The following is an 18,163-nucleotide window of genomic DNA, read 5'->3' as shown; positions in this document are numbered from 1 at the left end:
GTGCAATAGCACTATAAAAACATAATTCTTCAGACACCCACATAGAGGTCAAAAAATCCCTGTTGGGAGTATCATCTCATGCAAGACCAAGGGAGTAATCTATCTCATCACCTGTTCATGTGGAAAAGCCTACGTAGGACAAACGAAAAGACAATTAAAACAACGCATAGTTGAACACCGCAGCTCAATCAGGTGTGAGCACATTGACTATCCAGTAGCAGTTCACTTTGTTGAAGCCAACCATCGAATCTCCTCCCTCAAATACACAGGCATTGAGCATGTTGCTCTACCAAGGAGAGGAGGTAACATCGAGATCCTACAACTACAAAGGGAGGCTTACTGAATATCCTATCTAAAACCATTGACCCCTAGTGGTCTGAATATTGACTTTAATCTCAGGCCCTTCTTATGAACAATTATTTTATGAACAAGTCTTGTAAATTAATATATTCTTTCTACAGCTTATTAGCGTACACCTAATATGTTCCCCCTGTTGATAAATTACTTCTATGCTCACTTCGAGGCAAGTAACACTGAATCTCATGAGAGCATCAGCTGTTCCGGACGACTGTGTGATCACGCTCTCCATAGCCGATGTGAGTAAGACCTTTATACAGGTCAACATTCACAAGGCCGCAGGGCCAGATTAATTTTTTATTTATTTTTTAAACCTTTATTTAACTAGGCAAGTCAGTCCAACTCTCTAACCACTAGGCTACCCTGCCGCCCCAAGGACGTGTACTCCGAGCATGCGCTGTCCAACTGGCAAGTGTCTTCACTGACATTTTCAACCTGTCCCTGACTGAGTCTGTAATACCAACATGTTTCAAGCAGACCACCAAAGTCCCTGTGCCCAAGAACACTAAGGTAACCTGCCTAAATGACCCGTAGCACTCACGTCCTTAACCATGAAGTGCTTTGAAAGGCTGGTCATGGCTCACATCAACACCATTATCCCAGAAACCCTAGACCCCCTCCGATTTGCATACTGACTCAACAGATCCACAGATCCAGGAACACCTATGTGAGAATTCTATTAATTGACTACAGCTCAGCATTCAACACCATAGTGCCCTCAAAGCTCATCACTAAGCTAAGGACCCTGAGACTAAACACCTCTCTCTGCAACTGGATCCTGGACTTCTTGACGGGCCGCCCCCAGGTGGTAAGGATAGGTAACAACACATCCGCCATGCTGATCCTCAACACGGGGGCACCTCAGGGGTGCATGTCTCAGTCCACTCCTGTACTCCCTGTTCACTCGTGACTGCATGGCCAGGCACGACTACAACACAGTCATCAAGTTTGCCAATGACTCAACAGTGGTAGGCCTGATCACCGACAATGATGAGACAGCGTATAGGGAGGTCAGAGACCTGGCCGTATGGTGCCAGGACAACAACCTCTCCCTCAACGTGATCAAGACAAAGGAGATGATTGTGGACTACAGGAAAAGGAGGACCGAGCACGCCCTCATTCTCATCGACGGGGCTGTAGTGGAGCAGGTTGAGAGCTTGTCCACATCACCAAAAAACTATCATGGTCCAAACACACTGACAGTTGTGAAGAGGGCATGACACGTGCAAATACCTTCAGTGGTCCAAGGCCATTGATAACTGCCTTCAGCTCATCTGCAATGTGGAGACAGGTGTGTATGTTGTCCCTTGTGTCTGTGCTCTCGTAGAATACTGGTTGAGGGGTGGAGGATGATGTAGTTAATTATTCCTTGCATTCAACCCCCCCATCAGAGATGATTGCAATACAGTCTGCTTTTTCTATGATTTGCTTGACCTTCACTTGAACTCTATTTAACTCTGCATCCAGCAAATGAGTAGATAAAGCATTTCTGGTTGGAGGGGTGTATGCTGGGCGAAGAACATTCAGAAATCTCTTTCAATACACATTGCCTGTGAGCATCAGAGGTGAACCAGTTGCATACACAGCCCGAGCAAGACATTCATCAGCATTTCTCTGACTACGTTCGTCCATTGAGTCAAAAAAACTTCTGATTCCAGGACGACCATGATCTGTTGCTATAGATAAGGTGTCCGATTCATCATTTTCACCTCGACTAGAAGTAGAGGGACTTTTGTCAGAGGTTGCTTGTTGTGAGCTCTGAGGTAACTTTATGCACTTGGCCAGATGATTCTGCATCTTTGTTGCATTGGCACAGTATTTGAAAATGTACACAGCTTTTCCTTCTACATTAGCTGCAGTAAAATGTCTCCACACATCAGATAGTGCCCATGGCATTTTCATGTAAAGATTAGAAAAAAATAGTTTAAAAAAACAATACAATTCTATGTACATATAAAAGGTTAAGCAGTAAGATTAAACAACTCTTTTGTAAGAGAAATGTTTTAAAATGAAACATGTATGGAAACAGGTGAATTAACAGTTGAATTAACACTCCTGAGTTAGCAGGCTCAAGCAAGCTAAAATCCACATGGTAGCAAAAACTAACTAGCAGAAATTGTTAACATGATTTAAACACACTTTGCTGTAGGCTACTATTTACTAGTTAACAAAAAAGCATGTATGTCATATAAAATATATTCACCCCACCCACTATTGTAATCAAAACTTACCAGAAAGCATGTAGTCCTTGGCTCAGACAGTGTAGTGGTGTGGGCTCAAGATTTTGAGAATCAGCTGTACATGTGATGGAAGAATGCACTGTGCATGCAGAGGTTTGCAATTCCATTGAATTGATGATAGTTTAACTAAAATATGCCACAAGACCTAGAATTGCCTTATGTGTATCCCACAAAAAAGGTTCACTGTTATAACCTAATTTTTTTGATGAATTTAAGAAAAATTCCCGGGCTTAACTTCCCATGGAAATTTTCCGGAAAGTTTCCGACCCTTTGCAACCCAAGTTGATACTTTCCTTTAACTTTTTCTTTACACTGATAATTGAAAATGACTGTTTTATATTACTGTTTAATATCATTATATACTCTTAGTATGAATATATTGTTTTTATATCCTTAGAGATTGAAAGTAGTGTTCGGTTCAAGCTCTTTGTGTATTTGAAGAGTGCAATTATTTAGGTGACTGCAGTGGACTGTAGGAATGTGTACTCCCAATAACTCAAGGACTCTCCAGACTGATGAGAAGTCATGTAATATGCACAGAGGATCATGGAGAAATCCTGGTTGATGGAAAAGTACTGAAGTATGTCTTTGTGGAATGGAGGGGGCGAGAGCTCAGGGTTTAAGTGGACACTGCACTGGATTAAATGTATGTATTAAGCTGGACATCTTCCCTGAGTAAACATTTGTAACGTCACTTGGAGTTTGTATGATAAATATGTTTATTGTATATTGAGATATTGGTCTTTTTAACAACTCATTTAAAGTTATGTATAAGTTATGTTCTGGAAAAATGGTAGAAAAAATATAACATTGGCTTTTAGGATGGGATAATATTGTATTAAATCTGAACTTACTAAATGTTATTGCCGTTTCTGTCACTACTGTTATAACATTTTGATTGGTTCATTGGCAAACAATCGGCATAAATTACATTCTCAGATAGAATCATTATTTGTTGTCTTGTCATACAATTCTAAATGGGAGGAAGTGTTAATACTGTACTGTAATGTAGTGGCAGTTTTTTTTTAGACCAGCTCTGTAATTACACCTGTAACATACATATTGGACCGTTTATTAGGTACATCACACCGTTCATGAAAATGTTTCGCTCCTACACACAGTGAGTCACGTGGCCGTGGCTTGCTATATAAAGCTGCCAGTCAGGCATCGAGGCATTCAGTTACTGTTTGATTGAACGTTGGAATAGACAAAATAACTGACCTAAGCGACTTTGAGCGTGGTATGATCGTCGGTGCCAGGCGCGCCAGATCCAGTATCTCAGAATTGGCCGCCCTCCTGGGCTTTTCACGCACAACAGTGTCTAGGATTGACTGAGAATGATGCGACAAACAAAAAACATCCAGTCAGCTGCAGTCCTGTGTGCAAAAACAGCTTGTTGAATAGAGAGGTCGAAGGAGAATGGCAAGAATCGTGCAAGCTAACAGCAGGCCACAAACAGGCAAATAACAGCACAGTGGTGTGAAGATCGGCATCTTGGGACGCACAATGATGGGTGTACCTAATGAACTGTCCGTTGAGTGTAGATCATAATGTTGGCCAAAAGCACTTAGATCTTTTTGGTGTAATTTTCACTGCCTATGTGGTTAATTGATTTCTGCACAAGTTAATCTGCCAAATCATAGTAGGTGTATTCCAGTTATTTTAGAATTTTCAAATGAGAAAGTTGTGAATCAAAATATTTGTAGGGCTATAGTAGTCTACTGTAAGCAGTGAGGGTATCACTGTTTCTGTAAATGTCATCTCTGGAGTTCTGTAATTGAACTATGGATATTTAAACATTGCTAAAGTAGAAAACAATGCACTTTTATCTGCACATATCTTAACTGAAGTGAGTAACAATCAATAACAGCAAGACATGTCACATGAGTAGAATACACTAGAGGGCAGTACATGCCTATACAATTCAGAAGTTGATTAACCATGCTGAAATAACTATGTAGGCCTATTAGATTTTCTCAACAATATAATGTGGATTAAACTCTTTTGAAACTAAAAAATTGTTACACTACATCAATGTACAGTGAAAGTTCTAGAATCTGACGTAGAACAGCTATGTTCAGTTGGTACAACTAGTAACTTGCTGAAATATAGTGATTCTTTATTTTACATGTCAGAGGGCATGATTGTTCTGTATAATATATTTAGATCTGACTATTCCACAACATGAACACCGCCCAGATAAAGGGGTAGTTTGAATTAAAATTGTAATAATCTTAAATACATTTAATTTAAAAAATATGTTCTCAAGTCCAAGTAAACTTTAAAACCATGCACAGTAATAATTTCAAATCTACATGTTATGCAATTAAGTCTTCCCGGAAGTGATGCACAGGAAACAATGCAGTCCAAATGGCAGGTGTGTTGACTTCTTGATATTCTCCATTACTACTTAGAAATGTTCTCAGCCCATACATATGCTAACAGCAACAGCAACAACATCATGCCTGAATGCCACATCCAGTCGCAAAAACCTAGAGACAGGGATTTTCAATGGAAAAGCAATTAATTAACCAATGGCAATATCAGCTTGGTGAAATTCAAAAACTTAGTAGAGCTTGAGTATTTTTGCTAATACTTGCACATAATATCATTCAACATCTGCTGTGTACAGCATGTGACATGTTTTAGGGCAAATCAATTTAACTACTTTTGTACCTTTTTCTATCTCCTCCATAGGCTGCCCCAGGAGTCTCGTCTCCTCCATAGGCTGCCCCATGAGTCTCGTCTCCTCCATAGGCTGCCCCATGAGTCTCGTCTCCTCCATAGGCAGCCATGGGAGTCTCGTCTTCTTCATAGACTGCCCCAGGAGTCTCATCTCCTCCATAGGCTGCCCCAGGAGTCTCGTCTCCTCCATAGGCGGCACCAGAGTTTCTATATCATCCTCAGGCTGCTCCATGAGTCCCATCTCCACAAGCGGCTCTAGACTTTCTAACTCCTTCACAAGGTAAAATGGTTTCTTCAGGATTCGCTGACTCTTACTGAACCTCCAGATGCCTCGGCACAGTGAGTCATGGATCCTCTGACATGAGTCAATCTCTGTGCGCCACAGTGCTGCTCTGGCTCGGATGAGCTGGGATCTCTTGCTCTTGCTGCCTTTGGCAGGCTGACACTGTCTTTACAGATAGTGATGATGTCCAGGCCAATGAATAGGGCATTTGAGGCCACGGCGCATTGCCTTAATGTCCTAGAGAGGGCGAGTGGAGTGCCTTGTGCCAACATCCCAATGTCAGGTAAATCTGCAGCAAATGTTTTGCCCTCTTGGAGTCCCACCTTGCCTGCACCCATAACCATGCCTTTTCCCATTAAGGCCTCTATTGCAGAGGTATTTTTTACTATGGCATTGATCTTCTTTCCTAAACTCGCACCACCTTTGCCTATATTCTTCCCAACCACTAATGCCACCACCTTCGGCTCCAAAGGGCAAATGTTGCTGGCCACCTTCTCCAGACTACCATGGAGTCTTTGCATGTCCTCCAAGAAACATTGAAAGATTGTATTGGCTTTCTTGTTTTGGTAGCTTTTAAATGCCACCTTTGTTACACCGGTGGTTAGACTGTTGACCCCACTGGTCACACCCATTCCAATCCCTGCGATGGTGAGCCCAGTGACAGCCCAGCAGTAACAGGGGCAAGACAAAGGCCTGCTATGGTCAGAGCCCCTCCTGTCGCCCCCACTGCACTGCCTACCACACTGGAGATATAACCCCCTTTCTTCATCTTATTTAGTTTGCCAGCTCTCCTTTCCAGCTCTTTTAGACAGTCCAGCATTCTGGAGTGGCGCTGACTGAACAGACCAATGAAGTGCAGGGCAGACTCCTGGAACAGGAACGTCAGTCTGAAGTGCTGATCCATCCTAGCAGGAGAAACATATTCCACTTTTTCATCAGAGACATTAAGACATGTAGCTGGAATCGATGAATGGTCAGAAATGTGTGCCCTCAGTGTTAGTAAGCTAGTATTTGCAAATGTAACATAAAACAAAACTGTAAAGGTTTACCTGATATCACTCAAATGGCGCAAATGGTTAAACATGGTCTGCATGGACTTTTCATTCACTTCAGTGCTGGTGTCAATCATCAAGTTGTCATTCTTCTCTCTGCAAAATGTTTTTCTAATATTGATAATAAAAAGCTATTTAGAAAGCACTTTTCAGCTACAGCAGAAGTTGCTATAATGTTACATAAAAATATACATAAATATGTCTGAAACCAATATTGTGTTCAATTATTTAAACTGATTTCCACTTACGTTTTTCCCAATCCCATTCTCTCACAAAGCTGCTCAGAGATGTGCATGTAATTTTCCAAGTACACGTGCAGCACCTCCACATTGAGGAGGCATGGGGAAAAGAAGGCTGAAGCGTCCCTCTTAAAGTGGATGAGGAGAGGACAGGTCATTCTAGCGGAGGTGATGACAGCTCGGACACTTGCTGGTTCCCTCCCCTGAGGCAGAGGACACAACCGGTTTTCATCAGCAAATACTAACAGAGAGGTGACCACCAGCCTCTCCACAGCATCCATGAAGCAGTCCAGCTCCTCCAGCCCATCGAGAGTGTCCTTCAGTACAGCTTCCAGCTCCTTCTCCAGCTTCTTAAGCCTACCGTTTGCAGTCACCTGGGTCAGATAGTCTTTCGTGAACTCTCCTAATGCCTTGGTCTTGTCTTCTGCATTCAAGACTCGGCTGAATTTAAGATCGATTCTGTCTGCCATTTCCTTGATGTTTTTCATCTTGGATTGTTCCTCCTTTCTCTGCAGGATCCACCTTGGATGCCCGTCACAGAATTCCTTCACTGTGTGGATATAGCTGAGGGTGTCTGAGATGTATTGGCCCAATAACTCTCTCATTTCCTCTGAGAAATAAGAAGATGCAGTTTAGAAAGGCTTTCTGTCTCAAAGTACTTTACAGGGTCTCTATTGAAGATAAGTACAGTAAAACGACTTTACTAATCACCTACTACACAGATCTGTTCCCAGAAGATCAATGATCAATAAATATATACCTTAATGCACTGAATCCTGCAGATGGAGTTCAGTCAACTTAAGCTACCCATTTCAAATTTAACAAAATAACTTTTGCTAAAAGTTTAAAGGTAAATGAGTCTGAGATGTGCTCCACCTTCATTCCTTTTTATATGCCTCAAAACAATGTTTCTTACTACTAAGACTTTGTGATCTTCAGCCATTTGGATTTTGCTCCCTGCTAAGGACTAAGGCACGGTGGCTCGGGTCAAATGTCAGCTGATAGGGCTGCTGTTGAGAGCAGGGGGCGAGGTGCTCAGATTCTCATAGCTTCCACAAGCAATAGTAATTGTGTTATCATTGTTATTATGTTAATACAAATATTTCTAGCAGTGTACGGTAAAGCTAGAATACTTATTTGCTACATACATTTTTGGACTTATAAATTAATGATATAAACCCATTGATTCTTCAAGAATACAATGTATACACTGATTATACTAAACATTAAAAACACCTGCTCTTTCCATGACATCGCCTGAACAGGTGAATCCAGGTGAAAGCTATGATCCCTTATTAATGTCACTTGTTAAATCCACTTCGATTAGTGTAGATAAAGGGGAGGAGACAGGTTAAAGAAGGATTTTTAAGCCTTGAGACAATTGAGATATGGATTGTGTTTGTGTGCCATTTAGAGGGGGACTGGGCAAGACAAAAAAATGTAAGTGCCTTTGAACTGGGTATGGTAATAGGTGCCAGGCTGATTGTTTTTTCACGCTCAACAGCTTCCCATGTGTATCCAGAATGGTCCACCACCCAAAGGACATCCAGCCAACTTGACACAACTGTGGGAAGCATTGGAGTCAACTCAGTACTAGGAAGATGTTTCTAATGTTTGGTATACTCAGTGTAAATGCCTTATGAGCTTTAATTAACTGTTGTACCCCATCAGAACCCCAACTATTAGCTTGGTTTATGCCAATGTTTGTAAACAGCATGAATGTAAACAATCACTGTACAGCCTCAAAACATGGTTATAGCTATTATTTTGATATCATGGATGGTCAGGCCTTGCATCCATAGCTCTATGAATTTGAGTGGTTGCATTTCTCCATGCCCAACCCTCAGCTTTTGCCAAAACAGGCAGGGCAACTGCTTTGTTATTGTTACAATTAAGGATTTTAGCTTCAGTTCATGACAGCCAACATTTTTCAGATACATTCAAAGTCTCATATGCAGGTCTCAGCACAGGTGTCAAATCATGACATTGTATATTATAAAACGTAGCTTTTTAAGGAACATTCTGATCTACAGTTTATTGTATGGCGGTTGATTTACATCATGATCTGGGTAATTGTTCAATGTGCTGCATACCCAGATAAGGATATTTCATAATTTACTAATAAAGCACTTTCAAAGGAGATTTGCCTTGACAATGCTTTTTAGTCCAGGAGTAGGCTTGTCCCATTATTCACTGCACCTGCACTCTTAACATCCATCAAAAAGTTGTCAACAACTGGGTTTATAAAGCACTCGTGAAAATCGCACCATATTGAAAATGACTGTAGATTTTGCACATGGGCGCTTGAAAGATTATCTGCTAAGTCATATCAGATGTAATTCCAGCTATTTATTTTTAGCATTTTCAAAATAGAAAGATGTCGATTAAAATAGTTGTAGGGCTACAGTAGTCCACTTACTGTAAACGGTGAGGGTATCACTGTTTCTGAACTTTAATCTCTGGTTAAAAATAGCTGCTGGCAAATGTTTGGACCTGGGTGGGAGGCAATCTTGAGGACCCTAAAAAGGTCTCATAAACTTAACAGTGTTAATATCACACAGGAAATAAATCACGTCAAATCCAACTACTGTTGCAGAAAATGATAGTTAATGGTGTCAGTTTGTAGAGAGAAAATCATTATTAGGAAATTGGTCAAACTAATTGAAGTGGGAGTGAGCAAATCACCTTCAAGAGAGCTCTCCATTCGACCTATACATTCGGTTGTCATCTTCTCGAAAACAAAAAATAGGCTAAAACACATATTTATATGCCTATTACATTATTGACAAAATAAAAAATCACGAATCTTTTGCAAGGAAAGACAGTTTATCCAATAAATAACCTGTTGAAAAATCCTACAATAATATCGACGAAAAGGACGCAAATATTTGTGTTAATTATTTGACCATTTCAACAGCCACCTGCCCTCGTCAACTTTGACTGAAAGTGTTGAATGGGTCAGAAAATGTTGGTAAATGCTATATATAGTCATAAGTGCATCCATACATGGGGTGGTCGGGAAAGCCATTCCTTGAGTGAGAGGTAATATTTTTGTTACCATCATCAGCAAGTGCCTCCCAAGCGGCATCAGGCTCGTCTGCTACCGCTTTGCGCTGTTTTAATCTCAAGGGGTGAGTCGCGTTTCTATCTGTTATTTTTTCATATTTACGCTGAGCGGGTTGATATAAATCCAAGATTTTTATTTCAGTGGAACCTTATATTTCCAGTACATTAACGTTGATAATGGTCATATATGGGGTCATACATGTAAACTAAATGAAAGAGTGACAGATTTACATGTCTGGAGTTGTTTTGGGGATTGATAATTTGTCTCCGGTGAGGGATAAAGGGTTGTGTTGAAATTTATCTGAAGGCAGTTATACTTTCACTGTGCACTAATGGCATGCCTTTGAATGAAGAGGTCGCTGAACCTATTTTCTTGGGTGCATCAGTTTGGCAACCTAACGAATGATTGTATACCTAAGACATGTCCTGGAAAGTTGGATAGTGTACTGTATTGGGAGGGTACATAAAAAGTTTAGTATTGAATTTATTTAGAGGCAGTTGAATAATGAATGTATTGATTGATCAGGATGTTGATGACTTGTCTTATTTATGTTAGGCCAATTTATTTTCTAATGAGTATTGGCCTACATTCAGCCAAACGTGAAGGCTACTAATTTTCTTCTGTGGCTTTTGACTATATTTCTCCAGTGCATTAGCCTTCAAACTTCTTTCAGCTATTCATAGATGAGCTGTGCTCCCTGTAAAGTGAAACATGTGAGGGGCTGACCCCTGTTTATATGGTGGTATGTGGAGGCAACATTCATGGCCCCTCATAAACCATAAAGTTATGCCTGAACATGTCATTTGTGGGATAAAAATCATAGAATTTGTATGCAAGGGAGATAATGTGAAAGATATATTCTCTGGCAAAGTATTTGGAGTTTAATGGAGAAATAATAACCATTGCGTATCAGTCCTTTGACAGCCATTTTGTGAGGCCTTCAAAGACAGAGAAAGCCTGTGTGCCTATAAGTGCGGGCGCTGCAGTTAGGCTATGTTGTCAATAATTATGTGAAAGTTGATAATAATAGGGAATATTCATGTACTAAGGCTTTGCAGATTCACATCAACCGTAGAAGGTTGACAACTATAGTTGACAAAAGCAGCGTGAAAAGCGCTCAATGGGAAGTCATTATTGTGTCTGATCATGCTAAATACATTGATGTTAATGTTGAAAACCTCATTAACACAGCAAACCACCTCCAATGTTCAGTTGCATGTGAAGTAAAGGTAAACAATTCCATTTCCCTCCTCCCTCCTTACCTGGTATTGTGACCAGGTTTCTTTTGAAGTGTTCCAGCCATGGCTACCAAGGTCATGCATTTTAATCAGAAGAAGCATGTGAGCCACGTCAGCCATCACAGCTCTCACACTACTAAGCATGTTGTCAAGGAGCACTCTTCAAGGTAGGGGATTAGTGTTATTGCTCACCTGCAGCACTATAGAAAGCAGTTTTTTTGGCAATACAGCAGCTGGAGCACAATAGTGTGGATGTACATGGTGCTGGTGTAGAGGGAAGTGGAGTGGACAAGAGATGGTCTCCAACTTCAAATGTACACCACCCCATGCTGATGCTATGCGGCTTGCAGCAATGGATTCTGCCTTGTTTTAGGGTCGTAGGGTCATATCAGGCCACTAGATGTTGCTTTAGCGCTCCTTAGTAGCACTGCATCCTAAACCTCAGACCACCCCAACCCTTTGGTGGTTACGCCATCGGCTGTGCTTCAAACTGCAATTCCAAGGTTATAGGAGTCTGTGGTGAGCTGAAGTGGTGGCGTTCAAATGGATCTGTACCCAATGAAGCCTCAAACTGCAAGCAGAAGCCAAAGTGTTGGGACCTATTGACCAGGTCCTAGCAGGCAGTGATGTTGATGTTGTTATGCAACCCATGTCTTATGTCATAGAGTAGTGCGCATGCCACTGCTTTACTGTGCCTGAAACATATGCTGAACCCTTTTCTAGACCCCAACCCATCAAGAAAAAAAACTATCCAGTTACTGGACTCTCTACTGGTTATATTTGCTAAGAAATTAAAAGGGCAATTCTGTAACTTTTCAAGCTCCTATTCATCATTTCCAACACCAAACCAGTGTCCATATATGTGAAAACAGCACGTTTCTATGATCTGTGGTTAAAAAGATAAGAAGAAAAGTACAAAAAACAATGTTTCTCTGTGACATCATAGGGTAGGCCACGGTGATTTTCTAGCCCAAGGGATGGTATTTTCTTGCTCCTCACGTCACCACGAATCTCATAGTGTTTGAAAATACATGTTTTTAAAATGTTTCACTTTTGATGATGTCATCGGGTAGACGTTTTTAACTTTTTATTTTTTTCTACAAAACGTGTAAATGCTCAATTTTCACATATGTTGACACTGGTATTGTGCTGGAGGTTGAAAATGAGGTTGAAAAGTGAACTTTTGTCCAATACCAATGATCTCACTATCTAAGTGAAAACCACTAAATTAATTGCTTTATTAGCTTTTATGTCCCTTTTTGTTTTTTGATATGAAGTATATTCTACAATTGTTTTTACATTTTAAAATCACAGTACCACCAAAACAGTGCTGGCACTAAGTGTTTTTTAAAAATCTTCCTATCTACCTGTTCTAATGACTCTAACAACTGCTCTCTCTCCACAGGAAATCAAGCTCTAAGTCCGTGAACCAGGTGCAGCACACCCACGCCACAGAGGCTATGGCTGAACCAGCCTATACAGTGCCGGCGTTCAGCCAGAGGTGGGTCCAATAGGACAGTGTCTCACAGCTACATTGGCCCAGTACAGAAACAACCCCTAGCTTTTACCCATTGACACTTGTGTAGATCTGAAAGGATTAGATAGGTGAAATCTCCACCCAACTAAGATGGAACTACTACCATACCTATTGCATTCTTTCAGGTTTAAATGAAGTGCCTAGGGGAAGGGGCTAGGGGTTGTTTCTGGACAGGGCCCATATGTCATGCTGTTTTAGGTGTAAGGGAATATTTACCACAGTCAGAGCTGACTACAGGCAAAGACTAGCAGGAGATACTATGGTGACTGAAAAACACAGAAAATATGCCAAATTGTGTCCTGGTACATGTGTTGTGTTTCATTATACAGCAGGGATCATCAAATAGATTCAGCTGCGGGACGATTTTTATATCCAACAATGAACACAAAAAACAATGGGGAAAAAAAGCAAGCCCCCAGTTGTGGAACCCTGTTATACAGGATGAGTTGGTTAGATGTTAATAACCTATCTGACCTAACACTGGACAATACGTTGAAGTGTTAATCTGTTGTTGTTTTTTATTAAACACTGTATATTGTACTGATATATAAATTCTATCTTTCCTGCTATGGAATATGTATGTAGGAGCACCGATGAGATAGAGGAGTACCAGCGAGTGTCTAGTCATGTTGGGAAAGGACTTGCTTCAATTCAGAAGGAGCTCCACAGGATGAAAGTGGCCACAAAGACCCAAGTGGAGAATATTGCGATTAAGAGAGAGGTAATACACTGGATTGTGGAAGGATCATGTTATATGCAGTGCTGCTGACACAGGATCAGATATCATTGATGAAACCCTGTGATTTGCAAATATCACAGTTAAACAGATATGTCATATTTGATAGCTTTTTGCCTATAGTTTCTATTATCCTATTTCTACCTGCACTAACCTTATCACTGCTGGATGAAAGGTTGCCCCTCATTTGCTAATGCAACCTTTACTGGTCTCTCCTCAGGTGCAGGAGATGATGCACAAGAAGATGGGACGTTGAGTACGGAGACGGACAAGGCCCCTGACTTCCTGGTGGCTCTGAGGCCCCACGCCGCGTGGGAGAAGACTCCTGTCAAGCTGTTTTGCACCGTGGACGGTCACCCCAGGCCTATTGTCAAATGGTTAGAAGTGCTCGCCTCTAATTGAACTACTGTTGTACTTCATTATGTATCCGTTACCATATTGTGTCTGCATCTGGTAACCACTATGATTAGCCATGTAGTCTTTGAGATGTGACATGTTTTACCAACAACTTAGCAACTGCTTAATTTATAGACAGACAGTTTAGAGACGTTTGCCTACGATGGATTAGAATGCACTTTTAATTAGCATTTACCTGCATTTGTGGTTGTAAACTGGTTATAATGACATCATCTCAACCAGATTTGTCCTCTGGGACAGTACTTGACTGGCCTTCATTATGGTGTCTATTGGAGCTTTTTAGTGAGGTTTCCTCACTCTATGGGTCTCATTAGCGCTATGTTAATGATCACATTAGCACCAATTACACCGTCTCTACTTTAACAGCCAGCACCTTGGTCTTGTCTCATGCTATAAATGTCTCTGCACATTTCACTGATTATTGGAGGAACTTCACAGATATTTAGGCTATATTTTGTTTATGTTTCCTGTCAACGGCCTCGCGAATGGTACAGTGGTCTAAGGCACTGCATCGCAGTGCTAGCTGTGCCACTAGAGATTCCGAGTACGAGTCCAGGCTCTGTCACAGCCGGGCCGCGACCGGGAAGACCCATGGGGCGGCGCACAATTGTCCTAGCGTCATCCAGGTTAGGGGAGGGTTTGACCGGCAGGGATGTCCTCGTCCCATCGCGCACTCGCGACTCCTGTGGCGGGCCGTGCGCAGTGCACCGTGACACAGTCGCCAGGTGTACTGTGTTTCCTCCGACACATTGGTGCGGCTGGCTTCCGAGTTAAGTGGGCATTGTGCTGCGGAGGGCACACGGCTCTCGACCTTCACCTCTCCCGAGTCCGTACGGGAGTTGCAGCGATGAGACAGGGCTGTAGCTACCAATTGGATACCACGAAATTGGGGAGAAAAAAAAGGTTTCCTGTCAACACGGTCTCATTAGAAATGTTCAAAATAGTGACGTTTAACCATTGAAGTAATGTCAAATATGCTAACATATTAATTATGCAATATTAGTTATATGTCACATAACAGATCTATTAAAAACACTTCAGTACTAAAAATTCCATCAGAACCCACTTACTAATTTGATGCCTTGTATTTTCAGGTATAAGGGAGGAAAACCTGTTGACCCACTGAGTGCCCCAGGAAAGTACAAGATTGAGAGCAAGTATGGAGTACACAGTCTGATTATTAGCAGGTACTGTACCTCACTCTAATTCACTGTCTCTTTTCATGTTAATTGGTTTAATTTGACCAAGGTCAAGTTCGGGTTAATTTCAACTTGATTAAGGACATGAACCGAAATTCAATTCATTGTAGTATTTGAAATCATTATTACATACATTAAATTGTGTTTCATTTCTTGAACTTACTGACTTCAAATGAAATTGTCACTTGCCTTGTTCTACTCTATGAACAGGTGTTGTTTTTCCACTTGTTGTCAGGCGGTACCCATTGTCCCCCTTTGGTTGTTCCCTGTTGCCAGTGGAAGTGAATGGCACCCCAGTGAACTGAAGGGTGGAGGGGGTTGTTGCATTTCCTATTTAGTCTAAAGCCTCTAAAGACAGCCTGCATGTCGCTGGCCCGCCCGGCCTCGTCTTCAAGATGCCTCAGCTGTTCATACCGAAGTGCTGACCTCCGTGTCATTCGATCTGTTCATTCCTCCTCCCCCTCTCTCGCTCTCTCTCGCTCTCTGCACTGAATCTCTCCTACGTCGTCATTACGTTACTGGGTCAAAAAGGACACCGCCGTTTTAGACCCTTCCCCCTCCACCCCAACACGCTCTCTTTCATACCCTTTTCTTTTCCTCACTTAATCAATTAAGTTGTCTTTGATAATATTTGAAGAGAAAGAAAGTAACAGTGGGAATAAAATGGCCAGAGATCCATATCACCCCAGCTGGGAAAATGGAAAAGGAATCGTCTTTAAAATAGTACTTCCAGGGGGAAGGTCACATTTCTCCTCTTCTATTCTCACCCTCGGTTTCTCCTTGGGAATGTCTGTCCTCACGATGTGCCGCCTTCTTAAACGCCTTCTGCTGCTTCAGAACGTCGCCTTCTGTTTGACTGCACTCTCAAGCCATGAGATCACTTTCTAAAATGCAATGTCTCCTTCTTCTCACTCATGTCGTCAAACATTTGACTGGGATTAAAAGTCGTCCTTTAAAATGCATGAAGGTTAAGGGAGGATGTTATGAACTAAATACATTTCTTGGATGTTACACAGTCCTGAAGTAATTTAACAGTTTTTAACCAATCAGGATTAGACCCACCTGTTGTATAAACAGTGATAATGAACAACACAATACACATGTACCATTTATTTGAGCCAATGAAATCATAATATACAATATCTAATTTCCTTCACTTTAGGTGTGTGGTGAGTGATACTGCTGAGTACAGTGCCGTAGCAACAAACTCCCATGGCTCAACTACCAGCAAGGCCTCTGTCACTGTCAAGAGTGAGTATCCTATCTATCTATCTATCTATCTATCTATCTATCTATCTATCTATCTATCTATCTATCTATCTATCTATCTATCTATCTATCTATCTATCTATCTATCTATCTCTATCTATCTATCTATCTATCTATCTATCTATCTATCTAGCTATCTATCCTATCTATCTATCTATCTAATCTATCTATCTATCTTCTTCTATCTATCTATCTATCTATCTATCTATCTATCTATCTATCTATCTATCTATCTATCTATCTATCTATCTATCTATCTATCTATCTATCTATCTCTCTCTCTCACTCACTCACTCACTCACTCACTCACTCACTCACTCACTCACTCACTCACTCACTCACTCACTCACTCACTCACTCACTCACTCACTCACTCACTCACTCACTCACTCACTCACTCACACTCTCACACTCTCTCTTTGAAGTATTTGCACTGAAGGATTTGAACTGCTATTAAAAGTTCCCTCAAATGTCACTCTCCAACACAACAAACACCCATAGCATATGAATCTGAATGAAGGTTTCATTTTTGAAAATAATGTTCCTTCTTCCATTTCTAAAAAAAATGTATTCCTCTTAGGACCAGCAGGAGGAGCCTGGGTCCTGCCAGCTTTTTGGTCAAGGTGAGAGGAAAGAGTGGATTGAGGAGGAGGGTGGGTGGAGAACCAGCCCAGTGCTGCTGGAGTGGGGCCCAGACATGGCAGGCTTTGCTTGAGATCAGAGTCCACAAATAACAGTCTCTATCTAAGTGGCCTGATAAGCACTGGAAACTATTGTGAGTGTGACTTTGTGTTGTTCTGGCCCTGAGACAGTCAACGAATGAAAACAAGGGGTGACTTATATTCAACACATACTGAAAGACCTTACAATGTCACAATAGAACAAACATTTACGAACACATCAACCATGATAATATTGGATTGTGCTAAATTGGTTTGTTTACATGTCATACTGACATTTATTCATCCACAGATGCATAATATCTGTATGTATTATATACTGACTATAGGTATATGTTGTTTAAGTGTTTGGTTAACACAGATCATAGTAAGCACTATAGGGCATTATTGGTATAGTTGAGATGTACTAATATATTAACATGTGTTGTCCTTGTCTTCTCCTCAGTGCCCCACCTGACTGTGATCCACCACAGTAAGCTGGAGATCACCATGCTGGATAGGTTTGGAGTGTCGTTCGGAACAGAGGGAGGTTCCATTAGTCTGGTGTGTACCATGGTGGTGGTCCCTGATCTGCCCAACGTACCACCATTGGCCCAGTGGTACAGAGACGGTGAGCGAGTGAACATTACTCAATGATACATCATCACAAACAGCACCACACAGGAAAGCCATACAGTACATTGTGTAGAAAGCACAGTGCATCTTAATTCACAGCACATGTCCGTACAGCACAGCCCAGCATAATACAGTATGACATAGAATGAAGCAACAGTTTTTGAAAACATTCTACCATCACATTTCTTACGGTCAACTCTCAACAACAACCAACTACTAGATAAAGTGTTGTTATTCCGTCTCTGTTGTTGATCAGATAAACTGCTGAAGGCTGGGAAGTTGGCTGAGATTAAGGTTGGTGGGGGCGCTGCCACTTTGACTTTGCCCCTCCTGGCCAAGGATGATGAGGGTCTGTACACCCTCCGCATGTGGACAAAGGACGGCACCACCGAGCACAGCGCCTACCTCTTTGTGAAAGGTAAAGTCATATGGTCTTATAATTAAATGATATTATAATTTGACAATAAAGCAGCAAACACTCTTAGAAAAATATCTAGAACCTAAAAGGGTTCTTCTGCTGTCCCCATAGGAGAACCCTTTGAAGAGTCC

General features: G+C 41.4%; 1 protein-coding gene and 1 pseudogene across 1 annotated transcript in view; one reads left to right on the top strand and one right to left on the bottom strand.

Annotated features, from left to right (window-relative positions):
* Positions 1-3,648: 3,648 nt before the first annotated feature.
* LOC112265238 lies at positions 3,649-15,863 on the bottom strand (annotated as a pseudogene).
* The window catches only part of myom2a (myomesin 2a), a 38,645-nt gene continuing 30,337 nt past the window's right edge, over positions 9,856-18,163 (top strand). Inside the window, 11 exon segments of the mRNA XM_042303071.1 lie at positions 9,856-9,987; positions 11,202-11,328; positions 12,567-12,662; positions 13,284-13,419; positions 13,655-13,661; positions 13,664-13,811; positions 14,946-15,038; positions 16,213-16,301; positions 16,900-16,933; positions 17,443-17,609; positions 17,871-18,032. Coding sequence (XP_042159005.1) covers positions 11,225-11,328; positions 12,567-12,662; positions 13,284-13,419; positions 13,655-13,661; positions 13,664-13,811; positions 14,946-15,038; positions 16,213-16,301; positions 16,900-16,933; positions 17,443-17,609; positions 17,871-18,032 — 1,036 coding nt within the window. The 5' untranslated portion in view covers positions 9,856-9,987; positions 11,202-11,224.

This window comes from Oncorhynchus tshawytscha, linkage group LG02 (assembly GCF_018296145.1).
Source record: "Oncorhynchus tshawytscha isolate Ot180627B linkage group LG02, Otsh_v2.0, whole genome shotgun sequence".
Lineage (NCBI taxonomy): Eukaryota > Metazoa > Chordata > Actinopteri > Salmoniformes > Salmonidae > Oncorhynchus > Oncorhynchus tshawytscha.
The sequence above is the reverse complement of the archived record's forward strand: the minus strand, read 5'-3'. Positions and strand labels throughout refer to the sequence as shown.